The sequence below is a fragment of the Glycine max genome, chromosome 11 (genome assembly GCF_000004515.6).
Source record: "Glycine max cultivar Williams 82 chromosome 11, Glycine_max_v4.0, whole genome shotgun sequence".
Lineage (NCBI taxonomy): Eukaryota > Viridiplantae > Streptophyta > Magnoliopsida > Fabales > Fabaceae > Glycine > Glycine max.
Genome location: NC_038247.2, coordinates 1,216,959 through 1,239,541, shown reverse-complemented (window position 1 = coordinate 1,239,541; position 22,583 = coordinate 1,216,959). Strand labels below are relative to the sequence as shown.

At 32.7% G+C, this 22,583-nt stretch overlaps 4 protein-coding genes across 13 annotated transcripts; all 4 read right to left on the bottom strand.

The window, feature by feature from the left end:
- Window positions 1-275: 275 nt before the first annotated feature.
- Window positions 276-7,540, bottom strand: LOC100807875 (long chain acyl-CoA synthetase 4). 5 transcript variants are annotated; one of them, XM_006590425.4, is made up of 19 exons: window positions 7,182-7,535; window positions 7,011-7,074; window positions 6,792-6,881; window positions 6,146-6,202; window positions 5,680-5,728; window positions 4,975-5,051; window positions 4,815-4,854; window positions 4,637-4,731; window positions 4,070-4,237; window positions 3,771-3,881; window positions 3,537-3,624; window positions 3,246-3,312; window positions 2,884-2,959; window positions 2,683-2,800; window positions 1,907-2,152; window positions 1,669-1,808; window positions 1,203-1,385; window positions 800-919; window positions 276-459 (listed from the first exon to the last, which is right to left on the bottom strand). In XM_006590425.4, the coding sequence occupies exons 1-19, from the start codon at window positions 7,331-7,333 to the stop codon at window positions 409-411; spliced, it is 1,992 nt and encodes a 663-aa protein (XP_006590488.1). In that variant the 5' UTR covers window positions 7,334-7,535; the 3' UTR covers window positions 276-408. The 5 variants fall into 5 exon arrangements, with proteins under 5 accessions (XP_006590488.1, XP_006590491.1, XP_006590492.1 ...); XM_006590428.3 differs by lacking the exon at window positions 7,182-7,535 and having other exon boundaries at window positions 6,792-6,877; window positions 7,011-7,076; XM_041006544.1 differs by lacking the exon at window positions 276-459 and having other exon boundaries at window positions 800-947; window positions 7,182-7,540.
- A 1,897-nt stretch (window positions 7,541-9,437) lies between these two features.
- Window positions 9,438-13,500, bottom strand: LOC102659628 (uncharacterized). 2 transcript variants are annotated; one of them, XM_014763767.3, is made up of 7 exons: window positions 13,257-13,500; window positions 12,693-12,759; window positions 12,541-12,596; window positions 12,348-12,437; window positions 12,112-12,251; window positions 10,339-10,393; window positions 9,438-10,058 (listed from the first exon to the last, which is right to left on the bottom strand). In XM_014763767.3, exons 2-7 carry the CDS (start codon window positions 12,757-12,759, stop codon window positions 9,861-9,863), a joined length of 606 nt encoding a protein of 201 aa, XP_014619253.1. In that variant the 5' UTR covers window positions 13,257-13,500; the 3' UTR covers window positions 9,438-9,860. The 2 variants fall into 2 exon arrangements, with proteins under 2 accessions (XP_014619253.1, XP_014619252.1); XM_014763766.3 differs by having other exon boundaries at window positions 9,438-10,061; window positions 13,257-13,463.
- A 1,919-nt stretch (window positions 13,501-15,419) lies between these two features.
- Window positions 15,420-19,328, bottom strand: LOC100803809 (uncharacterized). 5 transcript variants are annotated; one of them, XM_006590420.4, is made up of 8 exons: window positions 19,169-19,315; window positions 18,882-18,992; window positions 17,594-17,945; window positions 17,424-17,506; window positions 16,882-16,945; window positions 16,656-16,773; window positions 15,802-15,959; window positions 15,420-15,646 (listed from the first exon to the last, which is right to left on the bottom strand). In XM_006590420.4, exons 3-8 carry the CDS (start codon window positions 17,654-17,656, stop codon window positions 15,563-15,565), a joined length of 570 nt encoding a protein of 189 aa, XP_006590483.1. In that variant the 5' UTR covers window positions 17,657-17,945; window positions 18,882-18,992; window positions 19,169-19,315; the 3' UTR covers window positions 15,420-15,562. The 5 variants fall into 5 exon arrangements, with proteins under 5 accessions (XP_006590483.1, XP_006590486.1, XP_006590487.1 ...); XM_006590423.4 differs by having other exon boundaries at window positions 19,174-19,282; XM_006590424.4 differs by lacking the exon at window positions 18,882-18,992 and having other exon boundaries at window positions 19,174-19,328.
- A 599-nt stretch (window positions 19,329-19,927) lies between these two features.
- On the bottom strand, window positions 19,928-22,301 carry LOC100500589 (uncharacterized). The gene is made up of 3 exons (XM_003538095.5): window positions 22,095-22,301; window positions 20,466-20,617; window positions 19,928-20,135 (listed from the first exon to the last, which is right to left on the bottom strand). The coding sequence occupies exons 1-3, from the start codon at window positions 22,162-22,164 to the stop codon at window positions 20,118-20,120; spliced, it is 240 nt and encodes a 79-aa protein (XP_003538143.1). The 5' UTR covers window positions 22,165-22,301; the 3' UTR covers window positions 19,928-20,117.
- Window positions 22,302-22,583: the final 282 nt, after the last annotated feature.

The following is a 22,583-nucleotide window of genomic DNA, read 5'->3' as shown; positions in this document are numbered from 1 at the left end:
ATTTTTCCATAAAAAAAAAAAAAAGAGTGCTGCAAGTAATAGTCAAATCGATCCAATAATTTTATATTTCATGTCTGCAGTTGAACAAAAGCTACGCATAACGCATGGAATATTATCAGCCATTTCTAAATAATTATATATGTAAAAATGATTCATGGATACTCTAAAACACCTAGAGATAGAAAAAGAGAAGAGAGACAGCTTAGATAAGTATGGTATAATAGATAACATGACGTACGTGACAGACAAAAGAAATAGAAATAAATGATGAGGTATTAGTACTATTGACGTATCCATATATTAACTACTCAACGTATATACAGTCACCATAGGGCAATTGAACGGATACAAATACTATCACATACAGAAAATAAATTATCTCCATGGCATTAACTCCCATATCAGGTCTCAGGCACTGGGTTTACTTCCTCCACTCTTGTACATGTTGTCAATGGCATTCTGTGCACAAAATAAAAATGCTGCAGTCAGTATCAGTAGATAGGCTAAATCAACATCTATCTTGACACAACTGTACTAAATTTTCCATTGCCAGGTCAACAAACACTAACAACCAACCACAAGATCATATTGATTTGATCACACTGACTAGTAGCCAATACAATCAACAAAATATGAATTGACTGAGATTTCCCAACCTTTTTTATTTGTTGTTCCGTAATGAGGAAAACAAGGAAGAGGGGGAAAAAATAACATTCCATTTATAAAGGTTATTCCACTTTAAGACCTATTCTATTCAATATGAAGTGAAATGAAATCCTGAGAATTTGACAACTTGTACCTGATAGTATTTAAGCAACTGTGGCCTCTTCTTCTTATATGTTGGAGTGATAAGGTCGCGTTCCATGTCAAATTGAATTGGGTCAATGTGAACTGCCTTTATAAACTCAAACCCTTTCAACTACCAAATACATCACCATCCTACAAAGCTTCAGGAAATGTACTTGTACAAACACGTTTACATATAAAGAATTATTGCCAAAATATTTCATGTTAAATATTATAGCCAAAAAATAGTTATTTTGATTATTTGAAAAGTATATTGTATGTGAACAAAAAAAAATCTTGATCGTTGTAGAAAACAACTTTAGATTGATGTGAAATTTTATCAAGATACACATACATATATTCCAAATATAACAAATTAAAATAATGATAAGCAAAGTAAACTAAATAAAAAAAACCTTCTTTTCCTTCGCAATCTTTGAGAGCTCTTCAAGTATGTAACTTTTTGCTCGAGCATCTTCACAGAGAGAATTGAAGTCCATGGATATGCCATTTTCTTGTGCCCAATGTTCAAGTGCTTGCTTACTGGGGTTAACAACAGCAACAAGGAAGGCCTCGAAACTGTTTCCATAAACCCATATCTGAAATAGAGAATGCAGAACATTTTCAGCTCATAAAGTGAAGCTTATTCAAAAGTTTGTTTCTATTTTTGCACTGGACTAAACCTTTTGACATCATCATTCATTTTTAGGCGTGGATGTTAGAACAAATAGTTGTACAGATACATGCCACAGGAATAGTCTTAGCTCTTGAACAAATGATGATACTGAACTACAGAATGTGGACATTCACTAAATCACTAATATAGATCAACATGCACCAATACTGGGGGACATTGGAAGGAATAGGATTCTCAGGACATACAGATTCAATAGAAGAAACTTGACCGTAAATATTCTCCAGGTTTTCGACAGCAACATATTCTCCTTGTGAAAGCTTAAATATATTCTTCTTCCGATCAATAATTTTCATGCTTCCGTTAGGTTGCCACTCTCCAATATCCCCTGTTGAATATATCATTTGTTAATAAAAAGGAAAACTGTGACCCAACAGCTAATATAAGAATATAAACCTCAAATTTGGAAAACATAAATGAAATAACCTGTATGGAACCATTCATCGATCAGAACCTCTTTGGTGAGGTCTTCACATTTGTAGTACCCTGCAAACAAGGTTTTTCCCTTTAGACAAATTTCTCCTCTTGGTGTAGTTGCTAGGGCGTTGTATCCCATGTCAGGAACAGATTCCAGGCACACGTCACCATTTGGTACAGGAGGGCCCACTGTTCCAAGCATTTCTATTTCATTTGGTAATGAGACAAAGGTTCCCGCACAGGTTTCAGTCAGACCTGTTTTCATTTTAACAGGAGCACATCAAGGCCATAATCTAGTACAAGGACCAAAAAGATGTCTATAATATCTTCTGCATATATACACAGAATTAGAGTGACAAGACATCAGAATAACTTTCACGTATATTTCAGCTAGACATAATTTTATAGTTGTGCTCTTAATTTTATTGATTTATAATTATAAGAAATAAATTTAAATCTAGAAGTATTAGCTAATCGCCATTTCCCTAATCAAATTAATCAAGAACAATTTTAGACCCATATAATTAGCATTCAAAATCCAAAATTAGACTACATAAACATAAAAGGAGATTTTACTGTGTGTGCATGTTCACACATAAACATAATTACAATTCAAATCTGTCTTTCTTTGAGTTTTGAAAATAATAATAAACAGTTGTTAAACAAAATAGTTTAGTTTAATAGGCATAACTAAAATGGGAGTATTTACAATTTGTTTAATGACATGATTTTTAAAAAATGATAGTATGGTGTAAGTCTGATTTTCATATTTAAAAAGAGTATACCATATCCTTGTAGGACATGAGCACAAGTAACCACCCGTAAGTAACCTTCCACATGTGCAGATAAAGGTGCGGCTCCAGACAAAATAAGACGTACTCTACCCCCTAAACCTTGCTTTACCTGATCAAGTAGTAAAATCATGATTAGTAAAAAATCCTGTCATACCAAGGGGATGGGGAGTTCAAATTTATAAATTTTAAAACCTTGTCAAACACAATTTTATCAAGAAGTGGAGATGCCTCTCCATGTCTAAGCCCTTTCTTCATGTTATTAAGCTTACTGCAATCAAATTTCAGAATTTGCATTATTAGAATATTGAAGAGCTAATTACCAATAATAATAATAATAATAATAAAAGAATATTCAAGTACCTACTTAAAGAGGTCACCAGTGATTTAGATACAACCTAATAAAAATTAATATTAATTTAATATGAATTTGTAAGTGAATTCATATGGGAACAATCTTAGTTCCCTAATATCTTATAGAGGATCCATGACAGTTCAGTGCAGGTTTGTCGTGATTTCACCTTTATTCAAGAAACTATCTACAAAACAGCACTTACTATGAATAAGCAAAGTTGAATAATGTCTTCTTCAAGAAGCCCCCAGAAGAAATCTTATGTGTCAAACCTGTGTATCAGATAGGGGTTGAGAGTCAATGCATTTTTTTCCCAATTGGGAAGGGGGAGGAAGAAAAATGAAAAAGAAAAGTAAGAAAAATGCTATTCCAATGATCAAGAAATAATTTGCAGAGTAGCTTTGTCCTACTGAAATAATAATTTTACCATCAAGATTATATGATTATGGAAAGATCATCAAACTGTCAAAAATCATGAGAATTTTCAAGAGTTTACCTGAGTACACTCTATCAAGCACACGGGGAACAGCACAGAAAATAGTTGGTTTTAGTTCCCCAACATCATCAATTAACAATTTGACATCCTACAGCCATTGAGTAAATGATGGTCATAATCCAAATCCGAAGTTCAACTTTTGCCGGGGGGGAGGGGGGGCGGGGTCGAATCAAACAAATCCTATTACATCAAATGTTCATTTTTCGTAATGACAGATATACATATACTACTTACCCCACGGCAGAAACCTATTGAAGCACCATGCCATATGAATATCTCCTCAATGACCCTATCAAAAGAATGTGCGAGTGGAAGGTATGATATGTATACATCCTTCTCAGTCAACTGCAAAGAAGGAAAAAGGTGGGAAGATTATGAAAGGGGATAATTAAGCATTCCTATATGGTATCCAAAAACTGAAAGGGGGACTATTATCAGTAACTTGAATGAAATGAAATTGCATATTGGGAGTTCTCTCTATATTCATGTATTTCCAAGTATATATGCAGGAGCAGTGAAACAAAACGACATACTTGTTCATTTACACTCTCCAACAATCGCTTAACCCCAGCTAAGAGAGTAATAATACTCTCATTTGATATCAACACTCCCTTGGGGTCACCGGTAGTTCCACTAGTATACATTATTGTACAGATGTCACTCCTTTTCTTAATAGGAAGATCAAAGCTCTGAGTTTGACCCTGTGGCAGATATTAAAAATTGAATTAGGAATGGGAAACACAAAATATTCAAAGCAAAAGACATAATTAATTCCTAGAGGTCATGACTGAAATTAACCTCAGAAAAATAAATTCCAATGTATATGATTCTGTGTAAATTGGTCAAACCAAACAATCCCTAAGTTTCCATTTACAAGATATCCTTATATTTTCATTTCCATTGCACAAAAAAGTTATATTCATTAATTGTTTTCCACATATGCCACTATTATGCCAACTGCAGGTGGACCAAGCTTGTGAAACAACACCTTTTCTGTCTAGAAATTACAGATAATGCCAAGTAATTATAGAAGGAGCACTTTCATTTCTATTATAAAACTTGTGGATAAAGCATAATAGTACATGAAATGAATAACCCACCACTAGTAAAAATTCATCCCATGAATATATTGCCAACCCAAAACTTTCAACTTCTTGCTTTTGTTCAGGGGTAACCTTTCCGAAGCTTACAATTGCTGTAACAAAGACATAAAAATGAATGCTTCTTTCTAAAGCACAAGCATTTTAGGAAAGAAAGAAGAGAATCAACAAAACTTACTCTTGAGATACTTTGTTGCATTTGGAAATGTCTTGAATAGCTGAAAAATTTCAAAACAAATATTTGGGTGAGACTGACTGTTTACAAAAGATTGTACACAACTCTCAAATCCTTCCTAACAATTAAACAGCTATAAAACAGAGGGTTTAGATAGGAGAACCTCAGGTATCTTCTTCTCTTCTGCAAATGCAATTGAGATCTCTGAATGGCATATAATAAACTCTATAGCCCCAGCACCTATGTCATATGAATGAGAATGTCAAAGCAAATGAAAATTATAAGTTTAATTTGAAAAATGAATATTTGTACAATGAGATATTCTCCCAGTACCATGCACCATTCGAATTTACTGCATGGCAGTAAATTTCAAAAAACTTATCATTGTTAGAAAAGTTATCACAATTTTAGGTAAGGGACAGGTTTCAGTGTAAGTTCTTTACTTGCATTATTTTAAAAGGACTTTGTTGGTAAATTAGGTGAGAATTTCAATAGGATACAGATTAGTGAACTTACTTATTTGTTGAGAAAAATTACAAAATAAGAAAAATACAGAATAGTCACAAAAGTTCTCAATAGATGTTTGAATTTAGCACTTAATATAATTTTTCAAAAATATACATAAACAGGTAAGTTTTTCAAAAGTTCATAAAGTAGTGAACTTATTATTTGGTGGTAAAGTTACTTGAAAATGTCATATGACCATAAATGTTGTAACTTTTCACACAACATTAAAGCTTTTGAGACTATTGTCCCTTGATAGTAGCAACTCTTGTGTACAACAGATGTGGAAAGCAAGTTTTGATTGCAATTGAGTATATAACTGTCACCATGGTGTAGAAACATTTTAATGAAGCTGTGAACATACCCAAGGTATCATATAAAGGAACACAATAAAGTCCATGAGCATTGCAAGCCTACAATTGTTTTCCAATATGTTAAAAACCATTCAGTGGAAGAAGCTAGTTCAGCAACATTATTGTTAAGTGAGCAGGGATACCAATCATTGGCACAACATAAGAATAAAGCAACAATTAAAATAAGTGGAACTCTCTGGAGAGAGTAGATATTCAATATAAGAAACAAAGCTTCAATCTAGAAATACCTTATTCTCCTTTAAGCTCAATAAGGACTACAAAAATCCAACTACCAAAGAAACAATACAGTAGACATAGAAATAACAATAGATACTCAGCATAAAAAAGAAACAAAAATCAACATATCAACATCTAAATAATACAATAGAAACCTCCAACATATAGAGTGAGCAGAAAAATTAAGATGGAAAAAACTCAAAAGAAAACAAGGGAAGCAAATTCAAAAATAAAATGTACCTGCATGCTCATAATCCATTCTGCAGAATTGGCACCATAAATACCACATTTTACACCCTGCAAATCAGCAATATATGAATTAAGCTGAAATGAACAAATTGCTAGAAACTATAAATATAATCATATGCAAATATGAAATATCAAAATCATATAAAATAAGGATATCCATGTCAAAGAACCAAGCACTTGAACTCACATGACCATGGTTCTGATTCACTCTTGAGCTATTCATGCACATGCAGATAGCCACATTACCGGTGGCGGATCTACGTTGCCTCCGGGGGGTGCATTTGCACCCTCTCATTTTTTAAAATTCATCAAATTTGTAAATAAAATCTTATATTTTTATATTTTATTTCATTTATATTTATATAATTGAACCCACTAATTTTATTTTTTATAATTTATCCTCACTGATTTAGGGTCTTGGATCCGTCACTGCACATTACCAAGAACATATGGTGTTTGAATTTTGTCAATGACATGTAAGTTACACCTAAATGTTGGCTGTAACTTGTAAACAATGAACAAGTAAACAACCCAACATGTACTGTGAATCCAAGAATTTGGAATAACATAATAATACTACTGAAACAACTATGAAAAAATGCTTCATTTTCAGGTAAGAAAGACACAGCTGACTTACTTTTCCATAACCACAGCTGCGGATAGAATTCCCAACTTTCATCACCTGGTCATATACTTCTTTGTATGTTAGCCACTTGTACTTGCCTGGCTATAGAGTCGCAAAAAGAGAGAGAGAGAGAGAGAGAGAGAGAGCATTTAAGTCAGTTAAAAGCCAAAAATGGTCAAGCAATGTCAAGAAAAACTCCAGAACACAAGACTTAAGTAAACGAGACTTCACCTTCCCATCCACAATTTCCCGTCGACCAAGCATTGGATTTGATGGATATTTCTCAACAGACAATCTGTAAAAATATCACACATTCAGAGCTGTGAAATTAAGTGGAGCAGGTTATTGATCTGATATCTGCATCGAAGAGGAAGAGTTGTGGAATTGAAGTGATGAACTAACCGAAAAACGTCCCAGCAACAATCGAGACCTTGAATGGGAGCAGGGAATCCATCCTTGGCGAAGAGGCTACGATAGACAGGTCCTCTCGAAGGCCTTCCTTCACTGGCCTCCTTCGCTCTCTCGACCTCGATGATGAATCTCTTCTGTGCCATAATAATTACAGAGAATGAGAATAGCACAAGCGTTTTTTTTTTTCTTTCTTTTAAAGGCCATATTTGTTTTTTCCTTGGCTCTCCCGTACACTTATGTTGTTAGGTGCTCTAAGCTAGTTGCTGGGAAACTAATTTCAGTATCAATTCAAATCCCAGAGGATAGATACAACATACAAACTCTCAAACTGTTCCATTTATACAACTTGTTGGGCTCTAATTTGTCGCTATCGTAACCAATAGTATTTTTGCATCAGCCCAATTTCTTAAGAAATAAAACAGGAAGATAATTATTGAGTGGACTCTTATTCTTATCGCGGAGTTTGTGTGGGGCCTTCATAATTTCTCTTTCTACCTTTTTTCATTATCTCCTACGAACCACGTGCCATTCTCCATGCTTTCAAGCTCCATGATTCAAAAGTAAATAAATTCTGGACCACGCTACCTCAATGTTGGGTTATTCAATTTTTTTAAAATTTTTTTTAGGAATTAAAGACAAATATAAGAAAATTTATAACAACCCTTGGTTGTGTTGTCAAAAAATACTGCTGTACATAATATTTCAATGTTTGTATACGATTCAAATAAACAATACATCTGAAGAATTTATATAAGTGTGATTCGTTCAAGTAGTTTTTAATCGGATTATGATATATGTAGATTAGTACGAATCTCGTGTATTATATAAAATATTTATCGATAATAATAAAAATACAACATAAAGGAATTAAAAATTAGTATTTTATTTTTTAATCTTAAAATAACTTAATTAAAGAAAATTTATTTTAACAATATTTTACAAATATATTATTAAATTCAAGATTAATTGGATAAATTTAATTACATTAAGAAAATTAAAAAATATTTTAATTTTTTTTATTTAATACAAAATCTCATCAAATATGTGTTATAAAATAAGAAAAATACGGGATTCATCGAACAAAAACCTGTAAACTTGATTTCTCTTTAAAAAGTAACAACTTAAAATTTATATAAGAGGTGGATTAGTGATGAGAATATATGAGTAAAAACAAGTCAATTATAAAAAAATATAATGACACCTCACGAAACAAGTCAAAGGATTTATTGATTCCAATTGAATTTCTATTAAATTATTGTATTTTTATCAGTATATTAATAAATATATAGGCTATATATTCTATTTAGCGAATTTAATTCCAAATTAGTAAGATGATTAAAATTTAACGATAAAAAATATATAAAAAAGTCTCTCTAGTATTATGAATTTATGATTGTTTTCTTACCTCTCAACAAAAAAAAAAAAGCTGCCAACGGTAATCCTCTATCACGCAAACGCTTGTCTTGATCTAATTGTTCAACTTCAACACTTGTCAATTTTACGCAAAAGTGGATAATCCTAATCTTTCTTCAAGACTCAACACATAATTACCATTCTCTCTTAAACGGCTAAAGATTTTTAAATTTTGACTTTTATACGTACAGGTAAGGATAAACAACAACAATGACTTTCATTTTAATTACTGTAAAGGTAAAAAAATTATCATAATAACAATTTATGATTTATTAATAGCATAAAAACTATTCATATTATCAAATATCAATACATATATTATTTTCCATATGTTTGACGATAATTAATTAAATATTCACAATTTTAAAAATATTTTTTTTAAGTAATGAATTAGTGGATTGCTTAGTGAGAATTATTTGGTAAGGTAAAATTTAATACTATTCCCTCAGTATAAAATAATTTTAAATGTAACACTCTAATTAACTTAACTAATAAATCAAACATTAAATTTTTTTAATATATATTTAATGTATATATAAATTTACATAATATACAATTAACTTTAATCTAATAATTAATTTATTTATAATTTATATATATATATAAATTTATTATTAAATCAAAATTAATTATAATAACACCAAAATTTTAAATAATACATTTTCATCTAATAATGTATTTTTTAAAATATATAAATTTTAAATAAAAATTATAAATTTCATAAAAATTTATATATATAAATTAATCAATCATTACATCAAAATTAATTGTTATAAAATTTATTATATAAATTTACATTAAAATTTTTAATATTGCATATAACAATATTAATCATTTCATAACATAATTAATTTATTAATTCAATTGTTCAACTATTATGCTAATAACCTAAAAGTACATAAATCCTGTATGTGTGGACCATTAATTTGTAACGGTACAGATAACCTGCTAGGGGGCCAAAGACCACTCAAATGACATTATGTTGTAACTGCTAGGAATTGTGTCCACATAAGACAGACCACAAACAAGAATCGCCGTCAAACATTAAGCCACGGAAGAAACTAATTTACAACAGACGAGCAAACGAAGAAGTGCATTCAAATGAAAAGGGGAAAGATAATCCAACTTGGGGGGGGGGGAATCTAGAGTTTTCTTCTGCATTAAAGAAATTTTTCACTTGCATCAACCCAGGAATCAGGACGCAGCAGGACATAGGTTCAAACGGTGATATCATGAAATTCCCATTGTGTAAACATCTTAGTTGCCAAATCGGCCTCTTCCCCATGGGAGCCTCCTATTTCCACCTCCATTGCGTTGCACAGCATTATTCTGCATTGACAAAACTCTCATTCTTTGCTCCTTCATGTTTGCAAACAGTGAATCCAGCGTCTGAGGCTTTTGCTTTGGCATTATATCCACATTCTCTTGCTGCTTCTGAGGGGAAGGAAGTGGTTGCTGCTACAAATTTATGAAAATGTTAAATTATGGAATGAACAGATAAATAGCACGAACTTCAATTAAGATGCACATGGACCACATCGATAATCAACATTGAGTGAAACAAATAGATAGAGCATAAACACCGCCCTATTCAAAATAACCAATAATCCACATAGCCATACAAAACATTTATATGGTTACACTACTGAAATTCCTTCAAATTGGTGACATTTTTTTTTATCTTGAATACATCATACAAAGCTAGAAAACAGACACAAAACCAGTAAAGAAATACCTTAGCAGCAAAGCCTCCATTAGCAGCCCTTCTCTGACCTACAGGAACTTGAAATCTGCACCCAGAAAAGAAAAGAGGGTAATCCAGGTGTAGAAACACAAAACATTTAAAATACTCCATCAAGATCAGTAGCATTAAGATGCCCAGTACCACCGACTATTTTGCAATAGAACAGACACCACTCAGTAACATCTCTAACAAGAAAAGTTGAGTCACTTACCGTCAGATTCTATCTATATCCAACTATAAAGAAAGAAGAAAATAATTTAAGCAAAAAGAGAATACTGGTCACATAGTTGAAGAAAATCTCAGTGTCGGTGAACTACTGCCAAAATTTCCACAGTAACCTGCTAGTTGCAACATCATCTTGGTGGGTTTGTACTAGCACCCAACAATTTGGCCTGCTGTACAAAACTTACAATCGTGGAGGCTGTTGTATGAAAGTAGACCACTTAAGAATTTAAAGTTTCCACAGAGATCATATCACAGTAAAGTGGGAAGAAAATTTATCTGCACGGTGACAAGGTTAGTGTTTCCCCATCAGCAACCACTTTATGGCACCTCTGCGAGGACTAAAAGAGCTCAAAACAAAATGATCACCATGCCCCCACGATGTTTACCAGACCCACAAGAACTCCCCATTGATTTACTTGATTTCCAATCACAAAAGGTCTTCTTCAATGCCAAACCGATGAAGAAGAGACTCCAGATTCTTGGTCACATAAAAATAGTTTCTTAATCCCATAGAATGAACAGAGAATTTCACTTACGTGGCCTATGTTTGAAACAGTAACTAACTTAGAAGAAACAGCCAACACAAAAATATTAATGTGGCATGTTGCAATTTTCGGAGGGCCCCTATTGACAAAATGATACCATGACCCACATTTTCATAGCAAGTGCATGCATCCTTGCAGTATTAACTCAACTTGGAGAAATCATCAGGTGATAGAGCCAATATCATATCGTACTGGAGAAATTTTATAGCAAATAGATAGGATCAGCAAGAATCAAAACCCAAGCACAAGGGATACTGACAGCCAATGAAAGTACCAATTCTCATAATGAAGGAACAAGTCTAAAGGAGAGTGGCCATAAATGTAATGCTAAGATGACCTCATCCTTTCAAAATGGTTAATTCTCAAAAAAAAGCATGCTTAGTTAGTTACTGCCACAATCACTACACTTGCTTCTAAACAACTGAAATAATGCAGAGTTGTTTCATGAGGCAGCCACTATATATCAACAATTTATTGTCCTGACTTTTGTGCATATGTGATGATACCACAGTACCCTCCTTCACACTAGGATGAGATACTTCGAAAATAATGTTAAGCTATCTTTTCTAGCAATGTGTTTCCACTGAACCAGACTCCATTTAACTAGTAACCCATTTGCATCACCAGCCAATGTAACTCCAATTATCTACATGAACATCCTTAGTAACATTCAACTTAACCCACTCAAACCATGAGTTTGGACAATAGTTTTATGAGATTATAATGCAAGCATTCAAATTCAGAATTCCATAACATGGCTGGCCCTCATTCATGATGTCAAACTCGCTCCTTTTGCAGAGCAAAAAAAATCTTAGATATGGAAGGCACGTTAAGATGGGCCGTGTTTTACCTGCAAAAATTAATTCAAGATTATCAATATGAATACCACAACACACAAGAACATCATTCAGGGTTAAATGTTCAGCCCTTGAATGTCTCTCCCATTCTAACAGTAAACAAAGGCAACAAAATACAATTAAACAAAATATAATACCTTGTTTTATTCCAGTTAGCCACCCTATTACGATTAGGGACTCTATTGTGCAGAGGAGCAGTAACAGCTTTTCGCGCAACTTCAACTGCAGCAGGAAATTGGTTTCCCTGGAAATTAGACCTTCTTTTTGCAAGAGCCCCCTGATTACAATATTTAAAAATAAAAATATTAGAGACAAGTACACCAACACAATATAAGAAGCTTCAAATAACTATGCTTTTCATAAACCAATGCACCTGTCTAAGAGAAGATCTCGATTCCATATAACGCTGGACCTTTGCAGACTTATCCTGAGTAAAATTGTTTGAAAATTTTTGACTTTTGTTCTGTAAAGGTATAAAAATCAAGTGAAAAGGTGACCACCACGAATATTACAAAGCAACGACATAACAAGAAAGGGAAAAACAATTTTTGAAAACAAATACTTACCGGAACCCTTCTTTGCTTCTTATTCTTCGGGTTTTTAGACATTTTGATTATGTCATCTATCAATATCAACAGGTGATGGATATTAGATATGTGAGAAAGGGCAAGAGAAAAAAAAATAGTCATTTTTCAAAAGGTTCTATTATTAAGCACACCTAGTGTCATGTCCATCTTCTTTTCCGTAAGCGCAATCGCCTCGGTAGTAAGAGGTTTGGCAGCCATCTGATAATGTATAGAGAAATTGGAATTTAATACAACTATAGATATCCGATAAAAAAAAAGAACTTAATATTAACAGCGACGAAAGAAATTTACTGAAATAAGGCCAGTTACGAAAGAAAACAGATTCCAATATAGATTTGTCAAAAAAGAAGCAACAAACAACGAGTGCATGCGACAATCAATCATTAAGGGGCAAAAATGTGGTAAAGGAATCGAGAAAATACCCTAAATACAAGCAAAACTAATGAAATTCATAAATCGTTTGAACAAGTAATTCAACCGTAGAAAGAAAATTAAAAGAGCTATCAGACAAAACCGATGAGAAGCCTCCTTAACTACACCGTAAAAAAAAAAATCATAATATCAATAATTAAACATCCTTGTTTCTTAACAAAATTAAAAAGAATTTCGTCCGCGATCGGATCCAAATAAAAAGTGTAACGTGAGATGATTTAAACTTTCGATGAAGAGAGAGGTGTTAGAGAGAAGAGCCTTACTGGTCGGAGAAGGTGGAATTCAAAAACTGAGATGTTTTGCAATCGAACTCGATTAGGGTTTTGGTCGGGACTCAAAAGAATGAATAGGAAAAATGGCCAAAGAGTGAAAAAACAAAACAAGGTAAAAAGGAAGGAGAAAGTATTAGATGGATCTGTATTTGGGGTTTGGTATTCCTCAGACCGAGGCTTTTATCTATAATCGTGTTTAACCACATCTCTCCTCTTTTTTTGGCTTCATTACTCTGTCTCGTCCATTAATTTTTAATACTTGTATAAGAAATTAAGAAAAAACTATCGACGGTTAAAAAAGACAGAAGATTTTAAGTGAAATTTTATTCAATTTTAAGAAACGTGAGTTTAATTTGCTGTTATATTTAATTTACATATGAAGTAGGGAAAATAGACATTTAGTGTCTAATTATTTTTTCATTTTTTAAATAAAAACAATAATAAAAGTTAGTAGATAATTTATAAATGTAGTAGTTATTATATGGATAAAATAATCATCATTGATGTAATTATAAGAATAAATAAATATAAAAATGTATATATTAAAACACTCAATTATATTTATATAGTTATAGATAATGCTATCTTCAAGATAAGATTATTATTTTTATGATAATCTTTTTATAATGATTTTTTATAATAAATTTAAAAGTCATGAGTTATATCTAAAATATTTTTTAAATAAGATTATTATTTTTTTATAATAACTTCAAAATCACATGAGTTACATCAAAATACTTTTTTATATCTATTTATCACATCATTGATTTGTTTATATATTTCTTTTTCTTTCTGCAAAATTTATCACATAAAATTTACAATGCAATAAAATTAAAGTTTAATGCCAATAAATATGATTAATGTAAAATAATTTTATATTTTTATACTATTTTTATTCGTATAAAATTAAAATAATTATTATAAAAATTATTAAATTTATCATATATATCAGCTTATAAGTTTGATAAGAATGTAAAATTATTTTATATTGGATAGTTTATCATCTCATAAGATTATTCAATACATATAACCTCTAAAAATAATTATTTTTGTTGTTTGTTTACATTATCAATACATAAAAATATATTTTTAAAAGGAATATATAAAAACATATATAACTCTTATAAAAAATATTCTCAAATGGAAATTCCCCTGACACGGCAAAATATTAAAATAAATAAACCGTTCTTCCTTTTGTTATTATGCTGTCCCGCTTAGTTGGATTTCATGTTCATGTTGCATACCGCGGCTTATACGCGTACCATTTTTAATCTCATTGACCCAAATAAAAATAAAATAAATAAATTTCTTTAAAAAAACAATTAATGTGACTTTTCAAAGTTTTTATTAATAATTTGGGGAAGAAAAACAGTCTTATAATTTTGCTTTACCAAGCACATAACTTTCAGGCAGAACTTTCGGAATGGCAACCAGCTCTTAAGTTGTTTCATAATTTGAAAAGATTTCATAAACTCACACATAAATGAAAATAAACTTTTTTTTCCTTCAAATGAAATGTGTTTATCCTTCATTGTAGTTCTACTTATCTCTAATGAAAGATAGCTTATTGGAGTTCTGTTAAAAAAAAAAAAAAATGTGGTCGCCACCAATTTTAATTATTTGATTTTTTTTAACATATTTGCCATTAAGAATTTTTTAAAATATTTGAATCTTGCTCCTACATATAAGATATATTATGAAAGATACCGTATTATATCATCACTTTATTGGGTTTGAACCACTTTACTGGATAGACTATATGTAATATAGGAAGTCAATTTGGTAGATTTTAGTATTATATCTTTTCAAATCATTTTATTGTATTCTGTAGAAGTTATCTCTCCTTTGGATTTCCCTTCACAGACGTGGAAACAAACCTGCTGATGGATTTGGGATTTGGCTTCTCTGCCACGCTATCCCGACACGGATGGCATTGGTTGGTTTTTGAAAAGTATCCCCTGTCCCCCTATGTTATCTCAGTGTTGAAACAATTTTCACCCGTCAAACAATTTATTTTTCAATTTTGAAAAGAGAAACAACCAGGCTCATCCATCTTTAAATCCAACCAACTTTAGATACTAATTCTAAATTGCAATGTTAAAAAGTTTTTATAGCGAATGGGCCAATCTAGTTAGTACTGGAATGAGCTGTAAGTGACAATAATCATCACTCTCTATTCAATTACTACTATCTTATGTGGTATGTACAAGAAAAACAAGTAAATGGTATTAGTGTCATATTTACACAATCTTAGCTTTCAAGCTATCTTAAACTCACCAAACTAGGCGTAAAATGTGTTACAATTCTATTGAGCCATTGGGAGTTGATGTATCAGTTTCCAATTTGCAGTCGGAGTGTAAAGCTGATAACCATGAATCCACCTGAAAGAGGAATAATATTAATGGGGCTAAATACGTCATCTAATATAAATCAATAAAATAAGGAAGTAAATTATTTAGTACGATCAGACAGTAAAATGTAAAAAATAATTACTAATTACTACTATAAGAAACAAATTATCTTAACTATGACACACCTGTATCTGGGAACTGCTTGAACATTCATATCGTAAACCATGACGAGTTAAAATATAAAAGGCGTATCGTGTCTCATCATCTTCTTCACGCTTAAAACTTGGTAGTTTGTCTACTTCAACAATATCAGATAGAAGCGTTGAGTCATGAGGACTTAGATCTGCAATTTGCCACCTTCATCAGCAATTGCAAATAAAAGCCAATCATCTAAATCTTGAAAAATATATTTGATAAAGCCAAACAATTATGCACATTTAGTCTTGTTATAGTAAATATCAAACTTCGGCCATTTTTCTGACAGCTTTTGGGAAAGTTGAAAAAATTGGCCCATCAAATGACATGAGAGATTTTTTCTAAAAATCTATTAAGATAAAAAAAAAAAACTAAAGTGAGTTTTTTTGTAGTGAGCGTGTGCAGGTACATCTAAATCATGCATGCAACTCATGAAGTACAATAATAAATATAGTCAATGACAAGTTGACAACAAGAGATATTCCTCATTTGACATTTAGTCATTGAATTTTTTACATGCATCACAGAATTAGCATTAGAGAATCGTGATGAAGACCAACACAAACACCCATTATGTGGGTGAGAAATAAAAAAAAAATTACAGCGAGTGAAAGAAGTATAAAAAGAACACAGATTCATTGCTTTGAAGTTGAATATATAAAATGGAAAGCAAAATAAATGTGAAAACTGCAGACCTAACAAGAGAAAAATATACAAGGAATAACATATCTGGTAAAGGTGTTATAGCAAGAACAACAACTCTGCATACAAAATAGGAGTTGAGAGCAAAAGAAGGAGAAGAACGAATGCATAGGCAGAAAAGAAAAAGAAATAACCAAATTACCTGTACACAACAAATATAAGAATAGACATGCACCCTGAAGAACAACAAATCGAGGAAGCCAATCATCTACGTCAGTATCATCTATAGGAGGAGGTTCTCCTGGAAGTGCTGCCCATCTCTATAAAGGAAAAATTAAGGCAAATTAATACCAAGCCTGATAGGTAAAAAATAAAAAAATGCACAAACTGATGTAAAGTAAACCAAAGGGGGTTTGTTCAGTAAGTACTTTTCGAATGTACAAATAGCCAGATAGACGAGCTGACCGCAAAATTTCATCAATATTTTCCAACCTGTGAGAAACAAAAAGATTAACATTACTTATACAGAGCACATTTGTGTCTCTTAAGGCATGTAAGAATTCCTCACAGAGGAAAGTATTGGGTTAAGATTAAACACTGAATTCCCTGGTCTGTCGACTTAGTAATTTCAGCTCCAACAGTTGGAAGAATCACTATTAAAGAGTAACACGAGGAACCATGAAAGAAGATGGAAATTAAACTTCATTTAATCCTTTTTTTTTTTTTGAACTGCAAAATCCTTACTATCCAAGTAATCATACAAGTCTAAACTCCAAATCTATGGCTAGCATCTGAATTCCTAGCTTAGAAGCTTTGTTATATTCAATGTCATTGGTAATCTGATCAAAAGAGAAACACCTTACCTTAACACAAGAAGAAAGGTAACCCTAAGCAAACTGCTATACGAGAACTTATATTACATTGTGAGACAGGAAAAGACTACAGTTGTCCAAAGTTACAGAAGACCTACTGAGCTTTCAATTGAGCTTCCCTCTCTTCTATATCAGCAAGTTCTGATCGAAGTGACTCTACTTCAACAACTGTTAGCTCAACCTACAAAATATAAATTTTCTAGGTAAGATATAACAGAAAATCACCAATGACAAAAGGGGCACCGTACAAAAGCTTCTCAATACAAACCTTTTCCTGACCACCACTTCTCAAGCTCCATGGCAGCCCCCGAAGAGTAAATAATTTAAACATGGAAACTGCCCTTAATGTTCTTCAAGTCCACAGATGGCACTGAGACCTAAAGTAAGCTATATTGCATGGCTGATTTCAAATAGAATCAAATACCTAATGACTTTCTGATCATTGGTTTCTTTCCCCTTTTCCACCAGGATGCAATACCTCCCTCAAAGAATTTAGCAGTTCCAGGTTTTGTAATAGAAGGCGTTCCGTCCTCAAGAGATTCTACACCAGATGTTGGAAATCAAAAGTGATCACGAATAACCTTTATTTCCCAAGGACCATCATCCATGAAAGAAACCTTCTGCAAGAAGGAAACTTAGCCAAGAAGTCAGATATGAAACGAGTCCTCTATTGACATCATCATTCAGTTTTGCTGAATTTAAAGTCTCAAATTCCTTTTTTCTTAAACCATGTGAGTATAAAATGCCGTCCAGCATTTGTTGAATAATACAATATAGAAGGAGTGAAGGACGTTTCCAAACATATATAAAAGACTGCATAAATTAAATGGAAAAAAATTGCTAAAACTTCCAGACTTTCACCTCCAAGAATTATCAACTAACACAAGCTAAGAAGACTAGCAGACTGTTAGACCGGCTAAAAGTAGCAGTCCCAGCAAACTAGCTGTTAAACTGATTAAAATGAAGATGAAAGTTGTTTCATTGAGTTAACAACAGTCTGATGTGGAGGATAAAATCGAGGCATTCAGAAAGAGCATTAAGAACTCGCTGACTGGTGATAAGTGATAACTAGGGACAAAGCACTTAATCAGTCTACACTTGCCTATAGATGATACCAAACTGAAAACTATGGGGATTGTCAACAGTCAAAACTCAGCAGCCACATAATCAGTCTACACTTGCCTCTTTTTTTCCTCTCATTCCATGAAGCTCAAACAAAATATTCACCAAGACAATATCCCCAGTTTATCGTCTTGCTAAGAAAGACTACATGGTTAATCGTAGGATACAACTCAAAGAAACCAGCATATTGAATGCTATTCGCTTAAAAGCAAAATACATACGATTTCCCAGACCTAAAAATATGAATTATGATGCTCAACTAAAATAATTGAAGCAAAGACCCGCGTGATTTGCCATAATCCTCAACCCCATTCATCAACTTACAGAAATAAAAATAGAACACCCCAAGACAGGGGAGAAACAATTACTCCGTTTCACCTTGAAACCAAAATAGAAAACCTCAAAAAAAGAAGAAGAAGGATCGAAGTAAAGACCGGTGTGAAAATTGAATGCAGCTGACAGGCACAACGATCAAAGTAGTTCAAGCCATATTCGCCCAATTCTCCACCAACAAGGATTGAAGATAAACTCGTATGGTATTTAGGCTGGGGAAAAAAGAAAAAGAGAGAAAAACTTGGAATCCTAAATAAATTAAACAAGTGATACAAAAGGTTGAATGAAGGTCACAACCGCGCAACCAATGATTCTTCAAAGATAACATATAAATATATTAATAGAACTGAATTTAAGAATAAGAGGAGAGAGAGGGAGCAGTTGGTACCCGACCCGTGGTATGGTAGGAGGAAGAGAGAAGGAAGGAAGGAAGGTAGCTGCTGATTACGCAAACGGATCTCACCCTAAACCCAAGGTTGTTCTGTTGTGTATTTCACTTTCACCCAACACACTTTGTGCGCATTGGTCGTTGACTTATTGCGCACGACACTCGTGGGCAATATGCACGTGCACCCAAGTCTGCTATCAAGATTGGATAATTATCATATTCTGCTTTTATTACTATAATTTTATTTTAAAAATTAAAATAATATTTTCATAGTTTTAAGAATTGAATTAACTAATACCATATTTTAGTAATTAGATCCATATATTACTTGCCGTCCAACTTCGCAAGTTTTAGCCTTTGAGACCGTTCTGTTTTTCCGACTTTAAAATCTTTCCCAAATCCCAATACCAAATGGATAAGCCTAGTTATTTCAGAGAGTTTTTTTTTTTAAAAGAAATAAAAGGTCATTGCACTGACTTACACAGTCATCAAATATTTTTATTTTTTCCTACAGAAGTTATTTTCATAACTTTATTTTTAAATGAATTCTCGTACCAAGCCGTAGTTCACCGCCATCAATTAATAGTTACTAACAGAATATTTTGGTAGATCATGGACTGGGATTTCATGAACTCGCACGAAAGTTTATCGCCGATAGATGCGTAGAGATGTTATTGTTATTTCTTGGCTTTGATCTTTTCCGCTGTGCCGCAAGGCACCGTAGATGAAACACACGAGAGAAACATAACTTGAAACTTCTTTTGTCCAGAGTCAATATTCGATTTCCATAAGTGGAAAATTCAACGAGTATATCAATTATTGACAATTGTACTCGGTGTATTGTTTATGCCAACACTTGGCAACAAAAGAGAACCATAAACTTTGGAAAATGACGAATTAGATCCAAAAAAATGAGTGCACAATATAGTCTGCCCTTGGACAAGCTCGATTAGAAGCTGCCACCCAACTGCCACAACACAAAAAAGTTTCTATTAGTGCATGAATTGATTCCCCAATTATCATAAAAAAGTCAATGATCAAATAATTGAGCAACTATTCTAGCAGAATGCTAGAATGATCTCTGAAAAGGTATTAAAAATGAAGAAAAAAAAACAGAGAAAACAAGAAAGCATAGGCTAAGAGGCCTAATTAGTACCACTCTTCAATGGCAGTTCATGTAAGTGGTGGACCAAATAGGAATCAAACCTTTCTAAAAGACAAAATTCATTTTGTTTCAAGCAATGGTGACAATTGTAATATGAATATATGAATGACCTTGCAAGGAGATTTTACATACCAAAATTGCCTCAATCTCCTCTTTGGACACTGGAGTTCTTTTGGGTTGAAGAGAGGCCTTCCCTCCAACTGAGGATGAGGCATTTGAACTTTTAAAGAACGCTAGACTGGCATCAGTTGTTGAAGACGAAGCTTGAATCTCAGGTGCAGAACCTGCAATGACATTTTTAACAGAATTGTACAATTTACTTATCGTCTCAACATGGAAACTAACTGTCAATTGATATAACTCTCTTCACAGATAACCAGCTATTATGATTATGAATCAAAAACAGTGAAAGAAAACTTTTAAATTACATGATACCCTATCACGGTTCTGATCAACCAAACTTGGTTGCTAAAGTTTTTGCCTTTTGACAAGATTTACCAGAGAAGGAAAAGGAAGAACCAAGTTTAAATTATCAGTTTCAATTGTTAAATATATTATGCTTAGATAATGAATAATTTAGCATTTGCAGGTCACTATCATTTGTTAGTATGGTGGTTTCTGATGTTTGAATAATTCTGTAATTGCTATTTCTTAGGATTGGTGCATAACTGCTATTTCTGAAGCTTAGGGCAGCTATTTCTGTAAACATATTAACTAGTTGCTAAAAAGAGAATAGATTATTGTGCAGAAATTCTAGATTACTTTTACTGTTGGAGATGTTTGGGTTCTCTCTAACAAGCCCAAACATTGCTATCAAAATAGGACAGAGGAAGAAGTCAGAAATCCGGTGTTTCCGTACCAGACATTACTGTTCAAGGTACGTTAAGAGACTGGACCATAATAATACCATTTAAATAATAACCCTTCCGAACAATGAACTGGAGAAAATTGTCTACATAACATTGTTCTTTAATGTAATGTCAGATGCCTCAGTATTGTTCATCTGGGCAAAGAACATCTTTTGTTTATCATGATAACATTGATTAGAATCATGATTGCGAGCAACACATATGACCATCTGCTGTTCAACAAAAAAATATTAGGTGTGGATATCGACAGGCTGACTTGTGCTTATATTTAGTTTCTAACTAGAAAAATGGGTAACTCTAGACTTAATTAGAAGAATACACATGAATGGTTCAAGAATGTGCTCCGGTGGTATTCACACCTAAGAATTCAAATGTGAAAGGATTGTCAAACTAACTATAATTTTGGCAGAACAGAGCTAGACGTTAGATAACTTGCAATTAAATCCAGCAAATAACAATAGGGGCAAAAAGGCATCACATTATCACAATGTATCCCGAAAAGCCAGAGGAAATCAACTGCTCCAAAAATTTCATCGCAAAACTTGAAGATAACAGTGGCAAAACCGTAGGAACCAAGACAATGAGATATTTAAGGGAGATTTACTAAGTCTGGTATTTTTGTCTAGATAACTAGATAAGAAACCTGAAATTTAGCCAAGAGCGAAATTCAAATCAATCAGAAATTGCAGCCAGATTGTGGCAATTGGATTTTGGCACTCTAATTGTAAATTGGGAATCAATACTGAATTATGGTTGAATATTCCACAACACAACGAAATTACGAATGGCCGCGTAATACAGAAGCAAACGGAAAAAGAGATTGACGAAAACTCTTGAAATTAGGAATAAACGCATGGATGCATAAAAGAGAGAGCGAAGAGAAGAAAATTACCAGAAGGTTTGGGATGTCTCTGGGGGAACTTGATGCGAGGGATTCTTTTCAGAGCTTGACCTGCACCCATGATTTCCTTCCAACGAAACGAAGGGGTTGTGTTTTTGTTCGCAAGCGCAAATCCGAACTTGCAAGTTTTTTAACAGTACGATCCAAAGAGCCCTTTGGGCCTTAGCCTATACGAATAATCATAGTACATCTTAATTTGGCTTCCCTCGTAATTTTTCAACTTTAGTTTTTTAAGTCATGAAATCTAGAATATAAAAATAAAATAAGATCTACTATTACTCGTGTTCAATTTATTGATTTTATTTTTTTCCTCTATCGTATTTTTTTTTTGTACTAGAATAGTTTCGGAAGTTCATTATGCTTATTAGGACATTTAGGTTCAAAAGGAGAATTAATCTAATTCATTAAATGTTGACTGAAGTCAACGCCACTATCCTACAAGAAAGTGTATTTCGACCCAAAGTAGAGTAATAATGTTCT

Coding starts and splice junctions, on each gene's coding strand:
- LOC100807875 (XM_006590425.4), bottom strand. CDS start 7,333: ATGGCACAGAAGAGATTCATCATCGAGGTCGAGAGAGCGAAGGAGGCC. Junction 3,313..3,536: donor GCTTGATAGAGTGTACTCAG/GTAAACTCTTGA, acceptor TCTGATACACAG/GTTTGACACATAAGATTTCT. Junction 2,153..2,682: donor TCATGTCCTACAAGGATATG/GTATACTCTTTT, acceptor AAATGAAAACAG/GTCTGACTGAAACCTGTGCG.
- LOC102659628 (XM_014763766.3), bottom strand. CDS start 12,759: ATGGCTGCCAAACCTCTTACTACCGAGGCGATTGCGCTTACGGAAAAG. Junction 12,438..12,540: donor AGAAGCAAAGAAGGGTTCCG/GTAAGTATTTGT, acceptor ATACCTTTACAG/AACAAAAGTCAAAAATTTTC. Junction 10,394..12,111: donor GCTAACTGGAATAAAACAAG/GTATTATATTTT, acceptor TTCTGGGTGCAG/ATTTCAAGTTCCTGTAGGTC.
- LOC100803809 (XM_006590424.4), bottom strand. CDS start 17,656: ATGTTTAAATTATTTACTCTTCGGGGGCTGCCATGGAGCTTGAGAAGT. Junction 16,774..16,881: donor GCTATTTGTACATTCGAAAA/GTACTTACTGAA, acceptor TTTCCTTTATAG/AGATGGGCAGCACTTCCAGG. Junction 15,960..16,655: donor CTTATATTTGTTGTGTACAG/GTAATTTGGTTA, acceptor GGCAAATTGCAG/ATCTAAGTCCTCATGACTCA.
- LOC100500589 (XM_003538095.5), bottom strand. CDS start 22,164: ATGGGTGCAGGTCAAGCTCTGAAAAGAATCCCTCGCATCAAGTTCCCC. Junction 20,618..22,094: donor GAGACATCCCAAACCTTCTG/GTAATTTTCTTC, acceptor ATGTCATTGCAG/GTTCTGCACCTGAGATTCAA.